This window comes from Bactrocera dorsalis, chromosome 2, assembly GCF_023373825.1.
Source record: "Bactrocera dorsalis isolate Fly_Bdor chromosome 2, ASM2337382v1, whole genome shotgun sequence".
Classification (NCBI taxonomy): Eukaryota; Metazoa; Arthropoda; class Insecta; order Diptera; family Tephritidae; genus Bactrocera; species Bactrocera dorsalis.
The window spans coordinates 104,325,782-104,352,656 of NC_064304.1; the positions used below are offsets into that span (position 1 = coordinate 104,325,782).

The window sequence follows — 26,875 nt, forward strand, 5'->3', positions numbered from 1 at the left end:
GTAAAAAGCTGCGGCTAAACCTTGTGTAATGCAATCCGGATACCATTTAAAGGCAAGCAGTGTATGCCAAAATGCTTATGCACTTGTTTAATCAAATATGTATGTATGTAGGTACAGATATTCCTTCAATTTCAGTGGAAAAGTAACGGTTAATAGTAAAACAGAAAAAACTATACACAACCTTGTTATTAACTAGTACTCATGTTCACTATGAAATTGGAAGATCATAAATATTTCGTTATTTCCATTAATTTGTTCATAATCATATTTGTTGTTATTGTTTTGATTGTTTTATTGCAAATTTAGGGATATGTATGCAATTAACGTGAATTTAGTAAATAAGTAAATTATTTGGAATTTTTGTAAACCAGCTGGTGAGTATAAATTGTGGGTGAATTTTAATTCCATTTATTGAGAATGGAAAAAAAGGGGAAATGTCAAAATAAACTGCAACGAAGTTGACCTTGAGCAGCTGCAGAGTGCCATATGACAATAATAAGTAAAACAGTGGATTTTAATTGCATTTGCACGCGTAAATATTGAGTTTATGTAAATAATTAACTCTAAAATTATTGTCGAATGTTTTCTGCCATTGCAACAACAAACTACGTAAATAGACCTGCTGTTTAAATTAATTCGGCCATAATCAGTGAACTCTGCAGCAGTCTTTAAAAGCAATGGAGGAATATTTTTTTGTGGCTCCAACAATAACAACAACTCTGCACGGCTTAATCAACAAAGCCTAAATTTTTGTTTTCAACATTCTAAAATATTTTGACATTTTCCATAAAAAAGTGAAAGGATTAATTTCCACAAGAAATGGCAACAAAGCACAAAATATAACCACTATTTGTATTATGCAAATATTTGCATAATAATTTTTATTTTAATTTTAACTGCATTTATAATTACTTGAAAAGCCCTAAAATGCAAAAAACGTTTAATATACATACTAATTTAAGAATTTACTGCGAAACTCTATGCGAATATAATTATTTATACACACATTAAGTTGTATAACATTCTATGCGTTTGCGCCTATACTACTTTTTTTATGCGAGTTAATATTATATTTTTTTTGTTATTTCATTTTAATATTTATTATGCGAGAATATCATTTTTTAATAATTTAAAATTTTTTTCCATATATTTGTGTTTTTATATTATTTTTTAATTGCGTATAGCATAACTACGCAGCGTTTAATTTATAAATATAGTAGCGGTAAATATGAATTGGTTTGCATTGCTGCACAACATTTAAATTTACAAATATTAAAAAAAAAACGGAGAGTAGAGTTACTAAACGTATGTGTTAGAAGTGATGACACTGGTCATGCAGCGCGTTTTAAACAACCGATGCGACCCATTTAAATTTGCTGCTGCTCTGCACTTCGTGATGATAGAAATTGCATTCCAATTTGTTGATGCAATTTTTGCCAAAGCGACATGGCTTGGGATGGTAGAAGGTACAGCCCACCTTTGTGCAAGTTGGATAGTATTTGCACATTGTAGTGCTGGCGGCTGCTGTGGCTGAAATCGATTTATAGTTCTGCACAGGCACGACATGTGAAGCTGAAAAAGGAAGAAATAATTAATTTGTTGTTTCTAATTTGACAACTTGAGTTCAAAAAAACAAAAAAAAATATCAAATTCGGTTGCACTGAAGTCACAACACCCTTTCACCGATACAAAGCCACATAAGAACTTGATTTTGATAGTTCAGTTAGTATGGCAGCTATATTAATACGATTTCGACAGTAGAAGGTATAAATATACACTTACATAAGGGAGGCGCCTGTGGCACCAGCTGCGCGGGATCCCTGGGACCGCTGTGCGCATAATTACAATCCAGATTTGTGCAAGCGAGATCATATTTGCAATGCGGATGCGAATACAAGCATTTGTCGGCGAATTTGCAATTCGGGAAACTCTTACACGGTGCAGTCGGGTGATAAAAGTCGCAGAATTGTTTGGTGCAGTTCGGATGGTATTTACAGCGCTCCTTCGTTTTCATAATACGACCAGCAGACGAGTCCAAAGTGACAGAGCTCACTGTGAGATAAAAATACATATTATTTTAACTTTGAAATTGGCTTAAAATTACAGCAAAAATTTACTTACACGACGGTATGTTGTCGTACTTTTTCGCCTCCACATTGCGCGTTGAGATCTTGCGTCGCTCCTCGCCGCTATGTCGCTCCGCGGAATAATCACGTGAAGCTGCACGTTCGCGCTCACGATTGTGTAGTTCGTGTTCGCGTTCTCGCTCACGCCCCCTTTCGCGCATGCGTGTGCTATCGTCGCTTCTGGAACGCCGCTTATGTACCGGCTGCTCCACCACTTCATCATCATCAATATCGCTGTCGTCCATGGTACGCGCTCTGCCGTCATACTGGCCGCTGTTGGAGCTGCGTTTGCGTTTGGGCGGTGTGCGTGACTCCTTGCGCGTGTCGGGTTTGCGCAACGTTGGTGGCGTGGTTGAACGCTCGGGCTGTTGGTTACGCTCCACGCTGTGTGTGCGCTTGTGTTTGCGTTGTTGACTGCCGTTGCCCACAACAATGGTGGAGGATAACTTTTTGGGGCTCATCTCCTCATCATCTGTATCATTCTTAATAATAATCTTTTTGACCTCTTTTGGTTTGCGATAAGTTTCGACTAAATCGGAGCGTCTTAGTGGCGGTGTTGCCGGTAATGAATTGGATGATTCGTGATCGCTAAAACGTGACACCGTTGACGAGGGCATTACTTTGGCTGAGAGGCGTGATTTGATGCTGGCGCGACGGCTGTGCTCATTTTCTTGTGCGCCCGAACGTGGTCGTGATGCTTGTGTTGATTTTGTTGTTGTGTTTGTAGTTGACGACGCTTCGGCACGTTTGGATCGCGCCACCGAGGAGGATGAGGAGACTTCTTGCAATGGCGATTCGGAACGTACACGCTTCAGGGCAGCCTTTGCGCGCGACATGAACTTCAAAGCCGCTTTCTCATCTGCAATGGAGAATACGAAAAATCAATTAAGTCAACTGTAGCCGTAACTAAACACATTATAACTTAATCGCCGACTGAAACCGTCTAACTCACCATTAAGCGTAACCACAAATTGTGTTTTCCTTTGTTGCGCTTTATCGGCCGATTGTTGCGCATTGCCGTTTCCATCCTCTGGAACTTCGTCGGAGCTGTGTAAAGCAAGCGTAGTTTTTAAGTAGTACGAAAAACATTAATAACGGAGAAAAAAATTGTAAAACTCACTTTTCGCTTTCCTGCTCCTCATTCTTTATGCGTATCATTTGCGGCACATACATGTAATTGATTTTGGAGTCAACGCGCTGGAACACCGTGCCTGGCACGTACTTCTCCTCCACTTCTTCGGACTCCTCTATCTCTTCCGCATCACTATGCGCCTGCTCTTCTACCTCCATATCGTCGATTTGTGCGCGTCGTCTCTTTTGTAACGGCATATCGCTTTCCACCTTGATGACAAGATTTTGTGTGGCGCGTCTGAACAAATTGGAGCTTGTGGCCGATGTGGAAGTGACTTTGGCACCGCGTTTCAAGCGCTCACGATAAGCTTTGGTATACAATTTACGCTCGTCTGTTGGATCTTGAACGATGTTGCTCACTTTGTTCGACACTGCCTTTTCTTCTTTGTGGCGTGCCTTTATGATGGTCGAGCGTTGTGCTTCGGCGACGGCGCGTAGAAGTAATGTCTTACAAGCCTGCTTACTTGGAGAAACTGGCGCGCGTGGTTTAATTTTTATAATTGAATTCAATGATTTATCCTCATCCTCGGAGGATTCCACTGGCTTCACAGGTGCCACAATAACACGTGAGCCGATGCGTTGCCGCTGTGTTTGTTGCGAGTGCGAGACTTTAGACTCCTCATCACCACTACTCTCATCGCTTTCCGTAGACGTTGCACTTGTTGATGAGTTCCCTTCCTCGTCGTGCTTCTTTTCAGCGATGATGCTCTTATTGGCATAATTTGGTTTCACAATAGCCGATACCGTTATGTTGGGCAGTGTACGCGTTTCATTATTAGTTGTGGTGCGACGTAATATTGGCGATAATGACCGTCGCATACGGGGCACACTGCCTTTACGCCTATTTTCCACTGTATCACGACTACGTTCTCGACCACGCTCTCTAGGACGCTCCCGTTCGCGTTCTAAATCATGGTCTTTACGCCTATCTTCACTTCTACCGCGGACTCTAGCTGGCAGGCGACTTCTTTCACGCTCACGTACACGATCGCGCTCGCGTTGACGTTCCCGCTCCCGTTCTTTTTCACGTTCACGCTCCCGTTCCCGTTCACGCTCACGTTCCCTTTCTCTATTTCTATCATGTTCTCTTTCACGTTCACGTTCTTTTTCGCCTTCGCGCTCCCTGTCGCGTTCATTATCATTATCTTTTCGCCGAAACGAGGGTACAAAGAGTTGTTTATCCTCACGCGTTCGTCGCGGTTGTTGGTGTTGTTGTTGCGCTTCACGAACTGCTGGCGGACGTATGCCCAACCGTTCATGTACTGGCTTCTTGGGCACCTCAACGGTTGAGTCGTGTCTATCACGTTCATTTTCGCGATTTCGTGACTTTTCACGTTCCTGGCTTTGCTGTTTTTGTAGCAACATTTGATTACTACGTAAATTATTAGTACTTTGCAGTTCACTGGTGCTGCTCGGTTTTGTAACCACACAGTTCGCCTGCGGTGGTGGTGTAAAATGCGCGGACCTGTCAGATGCCTCATTTTCGTGCGATTTTGTTTCATCACTCTTCTTTTCGCCGGCATCAAAAATAATTGGACTACGCCGTTTGCTACCTCGTTGTTCTGTTATTGTTTGTGTTGGCTGCAAATAAGATCAAACATTATTGAAATACCAAATATAAAGGTTTAAATAACGTGTATACCGTCTCGACAGCTTTTGGACTAAGATTTTCAACTTCCTCTTCAGTACCATCTTCTTTCAAATTTATGAAATCCTCGTCATCACTGTTGTCTTCCAATTCGCCCAATTGGCGTAAATGCTTTTTGGCGGCGTATATTTTCTTTTGTATTTCAGCTAACTCAGCCAAGTCTTTCTCTCGATTGCCACTGATTACGGAAGCAGTTGTGGTGACTTTTTTGCTAGTAGAAATATCACCACAAGCACCATTATAGCGCTGATCTTTGCTTACTGTGGTATTCGCAGCCATAGTCGTTTTCTCATTAGACAATTTGGTTGCTGAGTTTTTAGTTACCTCACTACTTGCTGTTTTGTTGCCACTTTTAGCCTTTTTTATATGAGCTGCCGCTTCAGCTGTTGTATTCAGATTTTTCTTAGCTTTCTCCAAAAACACATCCGCAAAGACGTCGGTAATAGAGTTAATTGGTGGCACTGTTGGTGTGCTCGATGACGCTGATTTTTCGGTTGTATTTACAGCGGCGCTTTGGACTTCCTCTGCGGCTTTTTTGGATGTTGATATTTTCCTCTCTTTTTTATTACCCTTGCGCTCCTTTTTGCTTGTAATGTCCTGCTTAGGCTCAGCCTTGCGTTTTTTTGTGGCTATATATAAAATAAATAAAAAATAGTAAAATAAATATTTATATATATTACACATTTATGAGTTTCTTACCAATAGTTGCAGGCAATGTCACTTCTTGCAATTTTTGCAACACTTCATGTAGCCACGTTACGAAAAGCTCTGTTTGTGAGCCTAGAAAGAGGTTGAGGTCGGAGATCATTTGCTGTTTGGAACGTTTGTTCGCTACCATAATCATCACATAATCCGGCAGCTCATCATCTATGTATCCGGCTGTGCCACCAGTGCCTAACTCTACGAGTTTGGCCTTTACGGCACTCTGTAATAAAACAATACAATTAATTCAAGTCCTAGGTGCAATTGTTTTACAATTTATCTGGATGCTTAATCAATAAATGTTTGATATTGAAAATACTAAAACAGTAGCATACAACTTTTCATAGCATATATTTCTTGATAGTGAAAAGTATATTTTCAAACATTTTCGTTATACAGACACTTATGCCGAGACACATACCCGCATTTTCTGGCCGATTTCACTGCCGAAATTTTCCATTTTTATCAGAAAAATATAGAAATTATGAAAACTTCGTATCCTTTCTCCTTAATGTCGACTGTGAAAAATATTAATATTGACTGACAGAAATTCGGTGTAAATGTCAAATAAATAAATATGCAGATAGCGAAATCAACGTGAATGCAGAGTTGCAATCTGTAATCAACATGGCTAAAAGTGTGGTGAATATAAAAGAGAGAAGAGATGTAATTGAAAACCCTTGAAGATGTATATTAAAATGATATAACTTTTTGTCCGTAAAATACTAAGGTGCTTAAGCTTTTATTATGAAATTCTTTTGTTTATATAAATGTCTAAAAATACGGGGGTGTTTATTGTAAAGCCTTAAAGTGATTACAATAGATTAAGAAACAATTAAATATGAGGCCTTAACGGAAACGAACATTCATTAATTGTTAAGTAATATACCTAAAATAAATCACCGGGCTTTTTTTAATAATGTGTATCATTACATAAAAATATATATATTAAAAACTAAAATTTTTAAGAACAATAATTAAAAAAATGAAATAATTCTAACCATGAAAGAGTTATTTATAAATACATTATGGATCTATTCTTATTAAAATATTTTACCTCATAACAACATTTTTTGAAAATGATTTATTTTGTTGCTAAAATTTTTTTTTGCTCAAAGCAGGGTTTTTTAATTAAATAATGTTGAAATGCAAGTTAAATTCAAAATTGGATTAGAAATAAAAATTTGTCATAACTTTTTTCAACAGAATAAAAAAATTTTAAAATTTTTTTAAATTAAGATTTTAGAGATTACAAAAAAATATATATTTGAAGGCATATTATTCGGTTAATTATTTTTTAATGTAATATTTGCAACCCTGGTTACAGGTAGGATATGTACAAAAAATTTTGTAGTCACCATGGTAATTACTGATGACAGTAACCAACTTCCTGGAAACTATTTTTAAATGCCTACTGTGTAAATATCTTCGATCCGCCTTTTTATTGGGGGTGTTAAGATTTTAGAAGCTTTATTATTATTATAGTGGGATGAAACACTTCTCAACTAATATGAGGCATATGATATAAAGGTATTTTTAACTGGTGTATACGAACTCCTTTTCTCAGTCGACAAATTGTAAACCAAGATAGTTCAAGTTATTCTTCTTATCTGTAATTTCGGAAGGAATACGAAACTGTTTCATCAAATTTAAAGATAAAAGAGATTCGGGAAAGTACTCTGTGCGCGTAATCATGCTCTCCTATGGACACTTGAACCGAATTTTACAATTCTATCAATAATTTCGATTTGCTATGCAATATTTTATATCATTTGCTTGTTTATAAATACTTTTATTATTAATTCGAATGTCGAATTTTAATAAATTGCTTAAATTATAGCTTTAATTTTCAATATTCAACACTTTCAATAAAAATATTTTAATAAAATTTTCTTTTATTGAAATTTGAATTTACTAACGCTTTACTAGCGCCTTACTAGCTGGAAATATTGCTCAATATTTCATCATAGTTGCAATAATATTGCGCAATGTACGAATTGCCGGTGTGTGGCGCTTATTGACTGAATAGCTGAATGTCAGTCTGAAGCAACGACCTCCATTCAACCTTTCGGCTGCCAATTCGCCACTTTGCAGAGCTCACAGTGAAAACTAAAGTTGAAACTGCAGGTACGTAAACGCGTAATCACACAGTGTATTACTTAATATTCAGTTAAAAAATTAGTTAATTAATAGTTAAACACACTCCAGGTGAGTGACGATAAAGTGTCGCACACAAGTAAATACTAAAATAGTGATTTTCACAAAAAGTTCTTGAGATACGTGACGTGTTGTCGTAACATTTCAGCTTTGGGGTGGTGCGTGTAGGAGGCATTTCGTAACTGCATTTTCAATTTGCATTACGCACGTAATAAGTGTGTTTGTGTGTGAAAGTGCGTGGACGGGAGTGGTGTGGGCAGAAAACTCCACTTAAACGTGTAAAATTGTGCTATCTAAATTAACAATCCAATTTGATGTGACTAATGTTTCAATGATTAGGGATGACGTCGGGGGCACAAAGGTCACCAATCATTTAGTAGTAGTGTGTACCATTAACATGCCATGGCTGAGTGATCCTCTTTGTTTCAATTAGTTTCATGCAAATTTATTTGACTATTTTTTGTTGTTATTTTATTTATTTATATTTTGCCTTTGCGCTATGTGAAGTGTAGCGATTAAAAGAGGCAATGATAATTGCACGTTAGATAAAGTGATTTTACTGCAAAATGTATGTATGTATATATGTATGTCGCTAAAGAGTGTGCTAAGAATATACATATGTATTTAAAGGTCTGTGGGAAATTACCTCTTTACATATGTATGCGTCACACAATTCAATTTCATTGAAGTTAGTAAATGTTCACGTATGTACTTACATATGTATGTATGCATAGTGACAGATGTAGATACTACATAACCGTAGTATTTGTGAAATACTTCGTACTGTGCGTACAAAAGCAAATACACACTTATGATATACATATAACAATGATCAGATATAACCATTTTATAACCAAAACTCAAATTTTGTTTCAATAATATGTATGTACATACATATGTATGTATATGTTCATATCGTCACCAAAAATGCAAAATAATGTAACATCACTTTTCATAAGTTTACAGCCAAAGCAAAAACGATATAATAGAGATCCTCATATTGAAACCAAATTTGAGTTTTGGTTATAAAATGGTTATATGTATGTATGTGACAGGGGGGCTGAAAATTTTATAATACATACATATATGTAGATATGTAATATCATCTAGAGAACCGTAAGCAATAAAAAACTCAATTTCGATTTTTTTGGTGATATGTTTTTTGCATTTTAGGTATCGTCTGGTATATTACATATCAATTCATTAGGGATTTCTTATTATTTATTCATATTTTTTGACTTTTCAAATAAATGTCAAAAAACTATTTACATTGAAATGATAAGTAGTTTAACTTATCACACTTTCAATAAGCTATTCAACGTATAGATCTCTTAGGTATTTTCAATAAATTTATGTTAAGGGATTACATGGGTTTCCGCGGGTAAAAAATAGCCTTTTTTCCGAAAATTTGTTTCTCATCTAAAAATTTAAATATTTCATGAGAATTTTTTTTGTTACAGACATACATATATACACTATTACAAAGAAATTTTGAAATTTTTGAAAAAAAGTTTTAAACTTCGTCATTTCCGATGACCCCTCGGTAAAAAGATGCGCTCGCATTAGCAGGATAATTACTTGCAGGATCATCTAAAGTGAAAAAATATTTTTTACTTAAAACCTTAACTTAAAATTAGACAAAGGTAAAAAATAACTGAAAATTTGATTTTTGCCAAACATTTTACAAAAAAAAAAAATGAAAACTTCAGCAGAAATTTCGCGGAATTTTTTTCAAATAGTTGTAATTAAAAAAAAAATCCTTCATCCAAGTCTTTAAGAATTGTATCTCAAAGACCTGTGTAAAATTTCATGAAGAACGGTTGAGTAGTTCTCGAGAAATCTTGCCAAACGACTTCAAAAAAAAGTTTCGACCAAAAGGCGTTTAAAGGGCGCTCTTAGCCTAGTTAGCCTCAAGCGCACAAGATATATTCGAAGAAAAGAGTATAGTTCATAACATAAAAATATCAAGAGTGAAATTAATTTCGTTTGATCCGAACTAGTCGCATTTCTTAAAGAGAGGTTTCTTCGGTGTAATATCTCTAACACTAACTCAGCCAACAGCAATACCATATTAGTTAACTTTCAAAATCATTAGTCACACAGTACTGTTGTCAGTTTTTCCATTCCTATCGAAAATCATCAAAAAAAATTACTAATTAAAATAAATTTTTAGTTCTTAACTAGCGTTCCACTAGATTCCTCTCCGTCAAATTAACAATATTCTTATGTACATAAAATATCGGCAGTGCAATGGGTAAGTGGACAAAAATATATACATATGTATATAACTATGTGTATATATAAATATATACTTATATACATTATATTATATTTTTGTGTACGTCTTGAATGTTCTAGTCCACAAGATGCACTATCTACTTGTCCCAAAGCACGCAAATACATATGTACATATTTCGGCTATAGAAATAGTTTAGTAATTGTGGCTTGTCTATAAAATTACTCGTCTATTTACACATGCATATACAAGTAGTTCGTGGGTGCTCGTTAGCACGTTGCACTCGGGGGTGTGATGGCAGGCGTCCAAATTCTTTACAAAAAAAACTGCACGCTTAAGTCGATATGTATGCCGCTATGTGTTTTTGCTCATGCACATATGTACATATTTATGCATGACTACAGTACTGTGTGGATATTTGGAACCTTTGTGTTAATGGTAGTGAATTTTTTCACTTTCTTGAAGTAGTACGTTTATAGACACTATAAAGTATATTACTGACTTCTTATGTAAACTTTGCTTAGTTCAGATCATAGCTACAAATTTTAATTCATATAATAGTAAGGCTTTGGTTAAGTTAGATAATGTAGCTAAATCTTCAGCGGGAGCTCATATTTGCAGAATCATAAACAAATTTCTATCTGTTGTCAAAAAAGTCCTGAAGATGGATTTAAACTTCATGCAACAAAAAAGCGTCTTGAGTTCAACACTTATCTGCTAAGGGAAGTGATTTTGATACCAGTTAGCTCAGCTGGATGGCATTTTATCATAAAGGAGCTGCTCCGCAAGGATGAAGGAGTGAGTAGGGAGAGGTTTTGGTACTCCAAGGTTTGCGTCATGCCAAGTTGCTAATGGGCGATTACAACCATAGTAGTTTTAAATATGTAATCAACCTCCCAAGGGACAAACTTCGGCTGCTTTTCGCATTCTACACTGGCCATTGTAAGCTCGAGAAGCACTTATGCATGTACATATATAATGTGAGCCCAGCTTCTTGTGCCAATTGCCGGTTCTGCGACATGGAGTCTGCTACTCCAAAACACCTGCTAATTGACTACACAGCTGTCTACAGACGCAGGATAAAGGCCCTTGGACCCATGTTTCCAAATAGAGATCACATCGCTTCAATAGCACCTAGCAACATATTGGAGTCTATCAATATGCTGGAGCTTTATATTAATCGAATTAGGTCCACTGCAGTTCCAATTATATAACCAGTACCGTTTCAAAGTTCACGAGCCACTACAAAAACATTGTTCCCAGCATAACATAGATACTGCGCCTGCGCTGTACACCGAAACACTTCACGTGGCAACAAGAAATGAGTTTTGATCAGCTTTAATAAAAATAAATAATATTTCTCAATACTGACTTAATCGAAATAAATAAAGAAAACAAGTTGTTTATTTCAGCTACACAAACAAAATAATTTACTTTATTCCGGTTTCGTAATATATTTTTATGTATTGACTTGTTGATTATTTTAGTTTTAAAAATATATTCACACTTCGGCTCAAATACGTGCATGTTTGCAGATACGGGGGCTCGTTTTTTCTAATCCGGTTTACTTTTTGAGTGGCGTTGCCATTGAGGCATGTGTGCGAGTATGTGTCGAGTACCACGTCACACTTAAAGCAGACACGCCCCACCGCAATATACTTATAGTATATGGTAGATACTGTATCAGCTTGTTTGCATATATTTATGCACTATTTCTTACTATCTGACCCCCCTCCATTGCGGGCACTTTGATAAGCATAAACGCCGTGATAAAGCTGGAAGAACTTGTTTTGAAATTGTTTGTTGTTTTTATTTTTCACAAATTTTCTTGTTGTTTTCACTAGCTTCTGGTGAAATGTGTTTTCTTATGTTATCAAAAGTGGTTTTCAATTGTTGTTGTTTCACTTGATTGCATGGCTGGTGTGTGGCTTCACGGTATCTCTCTGTATTATCATATGCACGCTTGCATGTATTTGTTTACATAGAATTATGTACAATCGATGCATTAGTATGTGTGCTTATTCGGTTTTTTCTGCATATATTAAAGTCCATCGACCGGCGAGTTTCAGTCACAGTTCATTTTTGGCTGGCAGCGCCGCAGGAAGCTTGTATAATTTTGAATCAGGTAAAGTCGGTAAAAATCGCCGTTCGCTTGAACTGGTAAAAAATTGTGGTATTAAGGCAAAAAGTGCATAAAAACATTAAAGAATTGCAATAGCGTGTAGACGAAATTATTGAGAGTGTCAAAAATTATTTTTGAGGTTATGTAATTTTTTTGTTTTATCGTAAGAAGTGCAGTTTTATTCAATAGACTCAAAACGGTTTCCCCGGAGTAGTCATTTGAGTTTGCTGAATAGCGAGAAGGCACACGAAGCTGAAAACCTCCCGAAGAATCAATGGAGTATGCGACGATGCATTATCGTGGTGAAAAAATCGATCATCGGCCTATAATGCCGGCCTCTTTTTTCGAAACGCAATTGAAGCTTAACTTTCAAATAGTATTTCTTGTTGACAGCTTGGCCGGTCGGAAAAAATTCGAAGGGACCACACCTCGATAATCGAAAAAAAACTGTCAAAATAATCTTGATTTTTGAGCTGCTTTTACGTGTTTTTTCGGTTTCGGTCCACCTTCTCCACGATATGCGGCCGAGTATTTCCGGGTCGTAAGCATAGACCAAAGACTCATCGCCAGTAATAACACGTTTCATGACATCCTGGTAGTCGGAAAGCATTGTTTTACAGACGTTAAAGCGACGTTGTTTTTCAAAAAGATTTAGTGATTTTGAAACCAATCGTGCTTTCACTTTTCTTGGGCCCAAATGATCTTTCAAAATGGTTTTTATTGGTCCTTTCGATATTCCAACGATGCCAGTATCTCTGGCTGTTAGTTGTCGATTCCAATTCCTGTATTTTATTGACGTGTTGATCATCAGTTGATATTGATGGCCTTCCTGGGCGTGGTGCGTCGTCAACGCGCTTTCGACCTTCTTTGAATAATTTGTACCAATCAAAAACACTTACGACCAACAATTACCACCGATGGTTTTTCCAACATTCTGAAACTTTCGGCACCAGTAATTTTATAATTAATATCACTCAGAAAGACAAGAGTGTACTTAATACTAAGAATTATATTGATGTGGCATTTCGCACAGGTTTCACTGGAAGTCATACCAACCTAAAAAAATGATTTTGACGAATGGGTTTTTTCGAGCGTTGAAATTTTGTTTTCTACTCCAATATGTGTTATATTGAGCGAAATAAAAAAATTACGTACCCAATATACATATACATACATATATATAATATTATGTAAGTGCATATATATTTATGATCATTTTTATATGTTTCATATTTATTCAATTATATTTGCCGTACTTTGTCTTTATCTTCAATGGAAAATCCCATTCATTGAGGTCTACTGCGGAAGTATATAAGTATGTATATAGAAATAGGTGCGCGAGTGCTGGAAATATTTAAACAAATAAAAAGTTGTTTGGCAGTCTGGCTTTAATTTCTATATTAGGTTATGATTGCAGAATACATTTTCAAGAGCTTGTAAGGGTTTTTTCGGAACGTTTCCAAAAAGTTCTGAGTTGCTAAACCAAGTTTGATATTAGCTGTCTTAGATTTTACAGAACTTAGCGTTTGCCGAATCGAAACAATAACTGGTATAATTCACATAAACTGGTATAACAAAATGTGCTCCATCATAATAAATGGCTATATTACTTTTATGGCTATATTACTCTCTTGTATTAAATTTAAATCGATGACTTTGTTGCTTCTCTTACATTTAACACTTTTAATAAGAAATAAAAAAAAAATAAAATTTTTTAAGAAATTTCATCTTTTCGCATAAAAAGAATCGAGAAAAAAAGCGTTTTCTTTAGAAGTTTCTCAGATAAATGCGGTTATTTCTCTTGTATGTGGTTAAATAATTGCTTTGTTTTAAGTTATTGTTAATCATTCTACACAAACTTTGACAATCACATGACTATCGCAAGGTCTAAACAGCTGGAATTTCAATTTCGCCTTACTTTGATGAAAGTTAATTGAAATTTGTTGCATTCACTTATTCTATTAGGGCTCAAAAGCAATGACCTTCGTTCAAAACCGACTTACTTATTTCATGGAACAAATGTTTACTTGTGTTTTTTAATATTAAATTAACATATTTGATTGATTGAAAAACAAATTTTTGACTAATATGTAGAGTTTTGAATGAAGAAATATAATTTAAATATTACAAAAAAAAAACTTTTTAACGGAGTAATTAATAAAAATAAAAATTAATAAAAATAATTATTAATAAAAAAAAATTATTTTATAAATATAAAATATTTTATAAATTTTTTATACATTTTTGTATATAAATTTTTTTTTCATTTGGTCGAAAAAAAGTGTGTTTATTATTATTTTTGTTTTTAGTTTTCAAAATTTTTTGGAAAATTTGGAAAAAATTTTGGAATTGGTTAATTTTCAAAATTTTTACAAAATAAATGAATTATTTCATTTTATTGAAAAAAATTTGTTTTATTATTATTTTTTAATATACAATGTAAGCATGTAAAAATTTTGAAGATTTGGTAAAAAGTTTGGAATTAGTTAATTTTCAAAATTTTTACAAAAAATGTGAAAAATTATGTACATTCACATAGTACATATATTCAAAAAAAAATAATAATTGACTCAAAGATTACATATAACTTGTTATAATATTTCCACAGTGGAAAAAATTATTATTTTTTTTTTTGACAATTCCAAAAAATTTATATTTGGCTGGTTATTTACTTTGAAAATTCAAAATAAATAAAAATTTTAATATTTAAATTGTATAAATAAGGGTTTTAAAAATAAAATAATTAATAATTTGCTTTAAAAATGTGAATTCAAGCTCGGTTTTCTACTAAAACGGAAAAAACCAAAAGTCGTTAAAAATGTACAAATATACATAAGCAACATCTGTATGTATTTATAAAAAATGAATAACTCACTACATATTATATTAACAAATTTTTATGAATAATTTCACAACTCTCTTAAGTTGACAAATCACATTTGCCCCTTGACTTCCAGCGCAATATACCCCATGCATGTCTGTATATAAGTGTTTGTATGTATGCACATATGTATTATAAATATGTATGCAAGTTTGAACTTTCAAAAACATTTCCATGAGGACTCTTCCTGACTGATTTTGCTTTCAATGTCAAGCGTGTCAACGAAACCTACAAAACGCTTTCATCACCAAGCGTGTGGTCTCCAAAGCACCTGCTTGTGTAGGTGAAAGATGTCATAAATAAATATTATAGAATTAAAATTATAAATATAAATACAAATCCAAATAGAATGCATGGAAGCAAATCACGCGTTCTACTCAAAGGAAAACTTGTATGCATACATGTGGTATACTACCTGATACATACCTAATTTACTACACGAAAGTTCTGCAACACGGCGTTTGCAACAGCAACCAAAATGTTGCAATAGCTACAGTAACAAACAAAAAAGTGGGGTACAACAACAGCATTGTAAAGCAACATGTTTTGCCTCTTATTTGACCTTCGTCAATGTCGGCGCACAAATAGCAGCGAGAGTGAATGTGTATGTGTTCGTTCGTTTGCACGCCACATGCCGTCACTAAAGCGATCAGGCGGTGGAGGAATAACGAAAGCTTGTTTTTAGGTGGAGCGGCGTGCGGACGGTCATGATTTTGTCTGTATCACAAAAATTGAGCGAATTGAAAACGAAATTTCGTGCGTTGTTTTCGTACACTATACATACACATACACATATAGTACATTCATATGTATATATGTATATATTTCTATCATTCAACATCATGCGCATGTTCACGAGCAAATGATTTTTTTTCGACTTTTTTTGAGTGAGCACTCGACATTTTTGTCCACATTATCGTTGTTGTTTTTGCTTTTGTTTTGGAGCGTTAGCCATCTCTGCATCTTCTGGCTCAAAATTCACTTTCACCGCTCCACAACATGAAGAAAGTGAAAGTCTTTTGTAGGACACTCATAACGCGCATATGCCACCAATCTACGTATCTCCTATTACCCGCTCTCCTTAAGTGGAGGTCAGCTCCTACTCTCTCTCTGTTATGCCTGTGTTGTTATGCCATCTCCGTTTCGTGGCTTATCAGCTCAGCTGAAAAGTGGGCCTGCCTATTCGTATCTACTCGCCCGAATTTGCGTTGACTGCCGGACTTACGATTTGTGTGTTGGTGCGCTGTACCTTACGCGGTTCCAGTGCTCGTATTTTCATTCAGTATCTGTGTAGTGCTTCAATCGGTCGAACTTTTCTTGTGGTGCGTGGCAGAAGTGGAAATTTAGTTAATATACTTGTATACATACATATGCATACTAGAGTTCTTAGATACATACATACAAACAGTTATATTAATAAATTTTATTTTTCACTTAAATAAACTGCATAAATTTGTGTGAAATTTGCTGAAGAAAAGAAATACTTTTTTAATAAGATTTTAATGATTTTTTGTTTTTAGTTTTTTTTTAATGAAATTTGTGTTAAGAAATTAGAACTGGAACTTAAGTTGTACTTTTTATTGAGTTTTTGATATTTTCGTACTCTCTTTTTATATTCTCTATATATTCTATGAATACTGTGGGTGGATAAAGCGTATATGTTTTATGTGAAATTATTGAAAATAATGTGTGCACAAGTATACATACACACATACAAATCATACATATACATATTTTTCGGCATAATATCGAACTTTTATCACTGTGCTGAGCTGAGTCGATTTAGATATTCTTCTGTCTTTACGTGTCTTAGCTTTTGAGATATTGATCTGAAATTTAGCATACGTCCTTTTCTTAGTACAGAACTGCTTATTTGTCGGAAACGCCGATATCGGACCATTATAGCATATAGCTGCCATACAAATTGAACGCTGAAAATCAAGTTTTTGTATGGACAACTTTTTTATTTGACCATATATCTTCACAAGATTTGTCATGGATTATTTTCAAATGCATTTCTGCATTCTCCGAATGTATTATTGAGGTCAGAGCGCTATAGCATATAGCTGCCATACAAACTGAGCGTTAAAAATCAAGTTCTTGTATGGAAACTTTTTTATTTGACTAGATATCTTCACAATATTGGCATAGATTATTTCATAAAGCTTTGCTATAATCTCCGAACATATTATCAGATCGGAGCAGTATAGCATATAGTTGCCATACAAACCTACCAATCAAAATCAATATTTTTTCTTACCATTGCTATTGCTATTGTATCTAGTTCGCAATATTTTCAACTTTTAAATTCGAAAATTTCAAAACTATGAAATGATATTAAAGGAATAGAAATAAAACATGTAACCGAAAAGCGCGCATCCAATAATTCCATCACAAACTTTATTGCTTTGTTGCACAAGCCTTATCAACATTTTCCCATTGACTTTGTGACTTGTCTGCACTTTGGTCAGCGCTACTAAAGCGTTATCACTTATAGCCATCATCGCCGAGTAAATATAATTAAAGATGAAAACAAAAAGTCGTAAAAATTTATTAAAATTAATACCGTTATTGCTTTTTATGCCATGTGTATCCAGCGATATTGTCATATATTTTCAATTAAACCCAGCAAACACCCACATAACCTTGAATATATACATACACACATGTATACATACATTTGTAGATATATTTTTCACAATTACACGTTTGTTACGACGTAACGGCAAATACGCGTGACATTCTGCGTATATGTTCCTTTGCGTTTACGCTAGCAACAATGTTGCGCAACATTTCGTTAGTAGCATGTTTGTAGGCAATATTAAGAAAACAAAAATCGTAGATTTTTTTAATTTTAGTATAAAAAAATGAAAAAATAAAAATTTTATTTTTATTATTATTTTTAAAATCACTAATAAATTATTTAAATTAAATTAAACGAAATTAAAAAAAAAAATAAAAATTCCACTCTAACAATTTCCCTCCTCTTCTTCTATCTCTTTACAGTCTCTTTCACCACACCAAATCAAAACAAATCTACAACAAAATGACCACCTACTTCAACTACCCATCCAAGGAATTGCAAGAGGAGCTTAGCCGCATTGCGCGCGCTATTGTCGCTCCCGGCAAGGGCATTCTCGCTGCTGATGAGTCCGTCTCCACCATGGGCAAGCGTCTGCAAGACATTGGTGTTGAAAATACCGATGAACACCGTCGCTTATACCGTCAGCTGTTGTTCTCCACTGACCCCAAAGTCGCTGAGAACATTTCTGGTGTGATTTTGTTCCACGAAACCTTGTACCAGAAGGCTGATGATGGCACCCCATTCGTTGAGCTGTTGAAGAAGCGCGGCATCATCCCCGGCATTAAGGTCGATAAGGGTGTCGTGCCATTGTTCGGCTCTGAAGACGAGTGCACCACTCAGGGTAAGCAGTTCATTTCAGTAACATAACTGGTACTTCGAAATGTAGGGGGTTGCTAGATTAGGTTTTCAGAAGTTTAAGTTGAGTGGTTGGGGCTTGTTGGTTGGTTTCAGGCGATAAGAACTACTAATGTGACAATAGCAATATTGGTTTGCAAAACCTTAAGTTTCGTTATTAAATCGAGCCTCAAGAAAGCTGACTCTGCAACTAGTAAATAGATGCTGTATATACCGTTAACATGTTCGTTGTATTACTGTCATAAAATAACGGTCTCTCTTGAATTAAGTTAAACGTTCGAGTTCTCTAACACAATATTATAGCAAGCGGGAATTAGGAAACCCGAGATTTAAGTCTATATTTAAGCCTTCCTCAGAAACCTCAAACACTTCGTTTCTTGTTCCTCTCTAACCATTTCCGATCTGTCTTCTCTCAAAACTTGTATATCAAGTTTAATGTTGTTTACCTACTAATACTGTATCTTCTACTCTCTCAACTTCACAGGTTTGGATGATTTGGCTGCCCGTTGCGCCCAATACAAGAAGGACGGTTGCGACTTCGCCAAGTGGCGTTGCGTCTTGAAGATCGGCAAGAACACCCCATCTTACCAATCCATCTTGGAGAACGCCAACGTTTTGGCTCGTTATGCCTCCATCTGCCAATCGCAGCGCATTGTACCAATCGTTGAACCCGAAGTATTGCCCGATGGTGATCACGATTTGGATCGCGCACAAAAGGTTACCGAAACTGTATTGGCTGCCGTATACAAGGCATTGAACGATCATCATGTCTACTTGGAGGGTACATTGTTGAAGCCCAACATGGTGACAGCCGGTCAATCGTGCGCCAAGAAATACACACCCGATCAAGTTGCGCTCGCCACCGTCGAAGCTCTCCGCAGAACTGTACCAGCTGCTGTTCCCGGTATGTTGTTGCTGTCATTTAGTTATTTATTGTAAGTATTAATATTATTATTATTTTTTTAAAGGCATCACCTTCTTGTCTGGTGGTCAATCTGAGGAAGAGGCTTCCGTGCACTTGAACGCCATCAACAACGTGCCATTGTTGAAACCATGGGCTTTGACCTTCTCGTACGGTCGTGCCTTGCAGGCTTCCGTTTTGCGCGCATGGGCTGGTAAGAAGGACAATGTTGCCGCTGGTCAAAATGAGCTCTTGAAACGCGCGAAGGTATGTAAACGTATATTTTTTATTATAACATAATGGGACTTTTTGGATTATTTGGTTGTATTTTATGGTGAAATACTTTCGGATTGGTAGGCATAAGTTGATATGGCGATTAGTTAGGTTGATAAATTATTTTACTTAATTTTTTTTTTTAATTATTGTTGGTTTGTTTTTGAATTTTAAATGATTTTTTTTTAAATTAATTTTTAAATTAAAATAATTTGAAAAAATTTAAAAAATAATAATTAAAAAAATTTCTTTTAAATTTTTTCAAATTATTATTTTTTTTTTTAATTTTTTTTAAATAAAAATATTTTTAAATATATTTTTGTTACGAAAATTTAATTTTTTTAAATAAAATGTTTTTTTAATTATTATTTTTTTAATTTTTTCAAATTATTATTATTTTTTTTTAATATTTTTAAATTAATTTGTCTTTGGTCTTTAAGATAATATTTTTTTATTTTTTATATTATTATTTTTTTTAATTTTTTAAATGTTTTTTTTTCTGTATCAACTAACCGTTTCAATTGCAACGCATTGAGAAAAGTAGTACACAAAATTAATTTGTATAACTTTTCATTGAAAATCCTTTTAATTCCAATTAAAAATAGAAATACATATGTACATATATATTTTTTTTACTTAATAATATATATTTAATATATGTTTATTTTATTTACATATAAAAATATTTGTTTATTTATTTATATACGTACTTATTTTAATATATATTTTTTTTTAATAATTAGAGAAAAATATGTATCTATGTAAATAATTTTACTAACAAAATTTACTTCTGTTATGCTTCTTAACTTTTAATAATAAAAATTTTAATTAACGCATATTAAAAATATATTAAAAGAAACTAATAAATAAACTAAATTTTATTGCTTTGCTTACAATTAAATTTTATTAATTATTTAATTTAATTAAATTTAACTAATTAATTTTATTTTTAATTATTTAATACTCTTGCTTGGAAGCATATTTTTATTTGCCTACTTTTACAATTACTCGCAATATTTTCTACTTTTTATTTGCTTTAAATGTGTTTGCACAAAACCTAAAATTATTTTTCTCAATCTATATTATCGCTATGCTACAAAAATGCACACACACACACCTACACTTCTACACCTACGCACACACACACACACTCTTGCAACACTTTAAAAATGTCATCGCTGCGCCTGCGCCGACTTCTATACTACACAACAAATACAAATACTATACACAATAAACGCGTAAATACAGGCTAACGGACTCGCTTGCCAAGGCATCTACGAGGCTGGCTCGATACCCTCCTTTGCGGCCAACGCCAGCTTATTCGTCGCCTCGCACAAATACTAAAATAATTCAAGATTAATATGTTTCACACATTATATCTATGTATAAGTAACTTACACACACAAGTAAAGCAGCACGCACACACATCTGCGCAATTTATATGTAAGTCTGCGCGTAAGAAATTGAACGGCGCGCGTTTGAAGCAGTTGTTCGTGTAATGCGCTGCAGCTTATGCATAATTGTTGTTATTAATATAATATATATTTACTCTATATTTACATACATGTATAGGTATACGTAGTTCATGTACTTGTTTTAATGTTTGTGTGCTTTATAATTTTACTAATTAGATTACGCTAATTTTTGCAAATAATTTTTTTCTATTAAATATATTTATATAAAATTTTATCTACGTTTTATGCCTGTTGTCACCACTTTATTTAACTTTCAGCCTTTGCTAGCTATTTTATGATAATTTTTTACTATTATTTGCATATTTTCAGAAATAAAAAAGTTTTATTTATCCTTTTTTATTATTTTTTTATCACCATTATATAATTTTTTTTAGGAATCCATGCGTTTACAAATACTTTTATGTGTTTTCTGTGGATTTAAAATTTTTTTTCGTTAATGATAAGAAAGTACTCCAACCAATGAAACATTTTACCTTTTGCTTAGATATCGTTATAAAATATTTTAAAAGTAGTAACTTGCACTAGGTTAGTTCATTATAGGATACTTAACAGCTGGTGTCATTGTTGGTGCGAAGTATATCAGTCTCTCCAAATTTTTTGTGTACGACTATGAGCAAAAAGTATTAAGACTGTGGTCATAATTTTAAAATTCTTAATTTAGTCTTCAAAATCTATGTCCTCCGCCTCAAAGAAATTCCTCTTGGACCCCATACACTAGTTTTTTCTAATCTTCGAAACAGTTGATTCCCGGAATAGCCTTCAATATGCGTAGCGATTCACGTTTAATATCTTTAATCGACTCAAAACCATTTTCCCGGAGCGGTCGTTTGAGTTTGCTGAATAGACAGACGCTCAACTAGGCGAATACGGTGGTTACAGCACCATATTGGTTGAAAATTTGGCGAAAACTCACGAACAATCAATGCAGTATGCGACGTTGCATTATCGTGTTGCAAAAACCAAGATGTTGGCCCATAATTCCGTCCCTTTTAACAAATAGCTTCGCGCAAATGACGCCCACCACTCAAATAGTATTCCTTGTTGACAGTGGTGTGGCCGTTCGGAAGGCATTTGGAGTGCACCACACCTCCATAATCGAAAAAAACTGTCAACATAACCTTGATTTTTAACCTGCTTTGACGTAGTTTTTTTCTTCAGCTCACCTTTGCCACGATATTAGACCGAATCATCATCTGTTACCGGGTCGTAAGCATAGATCCAAGACCCATCGCCAGTAATAATACGTTTCATGACATCCAGGTGGTCGGAAAGCATAATTTGACAGACGTTAACGCGACGTTGTCTTTAGAAAAAATTGAGTAATTTTGGAAACAATTATGCTTTCACTTTGTTGAATAACTTCTCTGATCGTAAGGGTCGCTGAAGTCACTTTCTGTACTTAAAAAAGACAAGCATATATTATACTAAACACTAATGATTATTGTGGAACAGATATACCTGACTATCATATCAATCGCTCTAAATTTCAAATAAAAAGTCTTACTAATTTTTGCCCACGTTTATACTACACGCACTGCAGAGGAACCAGTATTTGATCAGATAGAAATCCGGATACAATTCGTTTACGTAAAGCCGACTGTCGTGGGCACCCATATTCAAAAGCTTTCAAAGCTGCTCTTATTGTCGGAGAAACATCACTTTTTCGCAATAAAACAAAATTCAGCTGAAAATCTCAAGCATCACTTTACTAAAGAATAATCAATTTTAAATCAACTGTCGCTGTGAATAAGTTATCATCGCTGTTGGCAAGCTTCTCTTCAACGTTTTGCGCTGATGAATTTACGAGTTTTTCTTCAAGATGGCGAATTGCACCTTCAATATTTTCTCATTTGAGAACAGCAACCATTGAAATAAAGTAATTGTTTTTGTTCGAAATCCGGGTCCATTCCGGTTACATACGGCACTGCTTTGATTCGCTTGCTGGAGCATTTTCAAATACGCAGTAGTGTAGTCTCTAAACAACAGTTCACTTTGGGGTTGACTATACCGAGTAGCAATAATTGAAGTCTCCGTCATGTAAGAGAGATTAAGAATAGAATGTAGTTTAATGGAGGTTTGCAGCCGATCTAAAGTTTACGGTGTCCTGCCCGCCATTACATGCACTCAGAAAGGCTCAGCAGTTTGATGAATTCCAGCAATTCGCTGAGCGCTAATGGGGTGCTGTGTTCCCCTTACAGATATTTGGATACAAGATCCTTAACCTGCTGGGCAATCTATAATCAGGTGCTAAGGCTAAATCCATAATGACTAAACTCGTTTGATTTGCAGTTACACATGAATAGTTGTTGGCGTTGAGTGTGCTTTGATTTACCTAGCTCTCAGTCCCTATTAAAAAGGATACAATAAGCAAAGTTCTGGACATATTTTTCGAAAGTTCATAGTCATATTGTTGCTTGTAAGCTTCTGTCCAAACGAAAATTGTTAAAATTATATCCATTTGACGGTATTTTTTTAAGAATTGAGCTATCATTATATTTATCAAAAATAAATATTTAGTAATAAAGAAGATATATGGTAAAATTGATAATATCAGGGAACAAAAAAGCAAACGACTCTAAATTTGAGGAAAACAAACCACTTGAAAACACTTGAAAGTCTTTTTTGGCGTATATTTCAACGAACTGAAAAGCTTGATTAAATTTATATATTTCGAATTTGTATTAAAAAACCGTGCTCTTGGTACCACAGCGGCTTCGTTAGGGTTAAGGAGATTGTTTTGGCTCAAATAAAGCGGAAATTGTATTGTTACTGTAAATTTTAATATTCTTCTTGAAATTAAGAAAATATATATTTTTTTCAACAACAAAATAATATATTTTATTTTTTTTGTAGATAGGTATATACATATGTACATATATACTATTATATACATACATAGTAAGACTATATTACATAATACTTCTACTTAATCCAATAAAGTCCCAATTATTTTTATTATTTATTAATTATCTCTTATGAATAATATTTTCCTGAGTGTTTCCGTGAATTAATGTTTCTCTTTGCCCTCTTTCAGGCTAACGGTGAATCCGCTGTAGGCAAATACGTTGCCGGCAGTGTGGTCGGTGCCGGTGCTGATGCCGCACTCTTCATTGCCAACCATGCTTACTAAACAAAAAACAACAACAACAAGTAAAAGCATGAAGTAGTGGGAGCGCTGAGCTTGCCGTAAGCGAGGGAGGATTTGCTAAGTAGCACTAGAACTAGAGAGGAAATACAGGCTTACGTAAAATAGTGTCGAGATGGATTATTGTTTGCAATTTATTTATTAAGCAGAAAGTGACGCAGATACAAAACATAAAAGAAATATTAAAAAAAACAACAAATATCCTACTATAAATTAGTAGTAGGAACACCAAAGCCGGAGGAACAACAACAACAACAAATAAGAGTGTAATACCAAAAATGAAAGCATAGACAAAAAATTTACACCATGCTGCCTCTTCCTCCCCACCAGATTGTTATACATTTTTAAACGATAAGTGAAGATGAACCAAAAATGCAGAAAAAAACTAAAATCCAAACGCAACAATGCATGTAACAGTAACAATAACAACAAATCTGCGCAAATAATTTGTTAAGTTTGTTTTACTGCTTTCGGAGAGGCTGGCCTGGCGAGGCGATTTGGCGGCACACACTCTGCTGACCACGGCGGCGGACGCGCACACAACCTAAGCGACAAAAGAACAACAACAACAATACAAAAATACTATTTGCGGTTACACTAAACAAATTTATTATCATTATATATATGTTTAAGTAAAAAAAAAGAAGAAAAAATACAAGTTGAAAGTTAAAACAAATTTAGACAAGATGAGATGAGAAAAAAAAACAGAAAAAAATAAATAAAAATACATAAAATATTAAAAAAAAACAATGCATGTGCTATTCTTTGAAATTGAAACAAAAACAACAAGTTGTTATTTTAAGCGTTTCGTTACTATATACATATAATTCCTGCAAGTTTGAATTAGATATGAGTCGTACATACATACAAACTGCATACATATACAACAAGATTAATTAATATTAGTAACACTCTTGAATCTGTAGTTTTAGCACTTCGATGATTTGCACAAAATCCATGTTGTGTAAAAAAGTCAACACAGACGACGATGATTTTAAACAAATTGTTTGCTTTTTTATAATAATTATAAATTATTGAAATAAATACATGCTTTACTCAGGTAAACGAAGACTTTGTTCATTCCATAAAGCGCAAACTTGGGAATTTCGCAAAAACAAACACATCTAACGTCGCAGGAAAGCTAAATTAATTAATTCGTAAACATTCAATGTATTTTGTCGCGAGGAAATTACTATAAATAGCCATACATGCAATGTATGTTATATATTTGCACTGCGTACATATATACATATTTGCATTTGCCTCGTTTAAATGCAAACAAAGCGACAATAATAGATTTTACGTAGTGCTTTGTTGTTGTTTGTTTGTAAATTTGTTGCAGTGTTACAGCAGCTGATTTGTTATCTCATACAATTAGCAATTTTCGATAATTGTTAATTGATAGTTGGTTGTGCGCCTAAAAGTATGCAACGTCGATCGTGAGATCTTTTGAAAACTCATATTGTTCTATATACCTTATTTAAATACTTAATTTTGGGCAGTTAAATTTGACTTGAGAATTTCCAAATAGCCTAAAAGTAGGCAAAATATTCATTCCTAAGTGACTGCTGAGGACCTAAGGTGTGGATGTCTATTCAATGGATCTACATATATTGGCTTTGTTATGTTAGTACGTAGGTTGTCGTTATATTTAGGGATTAGAGAAAAAACACAAATTTCTTCTTCTTCTTTATTGGTGTAAGAACCGCTTACGCGGTTATAGCCGAGTGGAGGCGTTTCTTCTTTTCGTAAATCCTTCTTAATCTGATCTCTCCACGGAGTGGAGGTCGTCCTCGAATACTATTAGAGCTGGGGCGTTTTCATCCATTCAGACGGGATGACCTAGCCAGCGTAGCCCGCAACTCATGTCTCTTGATTCGCTGAACTATGTCAATGTCGTCGTATAACTCATACAGCTCATCTTTTATTAAATGCGATATTCAACTTTGCCAATGCACAAAACACCATAAATCTTCCACAGAACCTTTCTTTCGAAAACTCGTAACGTCGACTCATCAGTTGTTGTCATCGTCCAAGCCGCTGCACCACATAGCAGGACGGGAATAATGAGTGACTTGTAGAGTTTGGTCTTTGTTCGTCGAGAGAGGACTTTACTTCGCAATTGTCTACTCAGTCCAAAGTAGCACCTGTTGGCAAGAGTTATTCTGCGTTAGATTCCGGTGCTAACAAATTTTGGTCAATGAAAATCGCTTTATTGTTTTTGAAAATATTCTCGATTAAGATCCATATACTTTTGCATGCGTTTGAACCAATTTTCGAAGCACTTTTGCCAATCGGATTGAGGTATTTCTGAGATTTCATATTATCGTAGTGAAGAGTGATCCGTCTACGGCGGTTGGTTTTGTTAATTTCGTGAGATAATGGTACAGTTGAGATATTTGCTTGGAAGTCTTTCATGTGCGAACAATATTTATTGAATTCGGCCCATCTTAAAATACCCATGCAGTCGTCAACTCTTTACATCATCTGTCACGATTTCATAAACGCATATCGCATTTTTTTACACTTTTCCCGACCAATCGACACGAGTCTTTCGAGCGCTCGATAAATAGTCTTATATCCACCGTGAACAAATATTTTTTACACTCAAATGTTCATGCGAAATTGAATATGGTGAA

At 34.6% G+C, this 26,875-nt stretch overlaps 2 protein-coding genes across 7 annotated transcripts; one reads left to right on the plus strand and one right to left on the minus strand.

The window, feature by feature from the left end:
- Positions 1–838: 838 nt before the first annotated feature.
- LOC105222992 (zinc finger CCCH domain-containing protein 13) lies at positions 839–6,187 on the minus strand. The gene is made up of 8 exons (XM_011200576.4): positions 6,029–6,187; positions 5,605–5,830; positions 4,900–5,534; positions 3,247–4,838; positions 3,079–3,173; positions 2,122–2,985; positions 1,783–2,052; positions 839–1,572 (listed from the first exon to the last, which is right to left on the minus strand). Exons 1-8 carry the CDS (start codon positions 6,065–6,067, stop codon positions 1,346–1,348), a joined length of 3,948 nt encoding a protein of 1,315 aa, XP_011198878.2. The 5' UTR covers positions 6,068–6,187; the 3' UTR covers positions 839–1,345.
- Positions 6,188–7,579: 1,392 nt separating this feature from the next.
- On the plus strand, positions 7,580–24,995 carry LOC105222990 (fructose-bisphosphate aldolase). 6 transcript variants are annotated; one of them, XM_011200572.4, is made up of 5 exons: positions 7,580–7,734; positions 18,010–18,428; positions 18,927–19,346; positions 19,411–19,610; positions 24,126–24,995. In XM_011200572.4, exons 2-5 carry the CDS (start codon positions 18,050–18,052, stop codon positions 24,219–24,221), a joined length of 1,095 nt encoding a protein of 364 aa, XP_011198874.1. In that variant the 5' UTR covers positions 7,580–7,734; positions 18,010–18,049; the 3' UTR covers positions 24,222–24,995. The 6 variants fall into 6 exon arrangements, with proteins under 6 accessions (XP_011198874.1, XP_011198877.1, XP_011198875.1 ...); XM_011200575.4 differs by having other exon boundaries at positions 7,706–7,815; XM_011200573.4 differs by lacking the exon at positions 7,580–7,734 and adding an exon at positions 12,006–12,125.
- Positions 24,996–26,875: the final 1,880 nt, after the last annotated feature.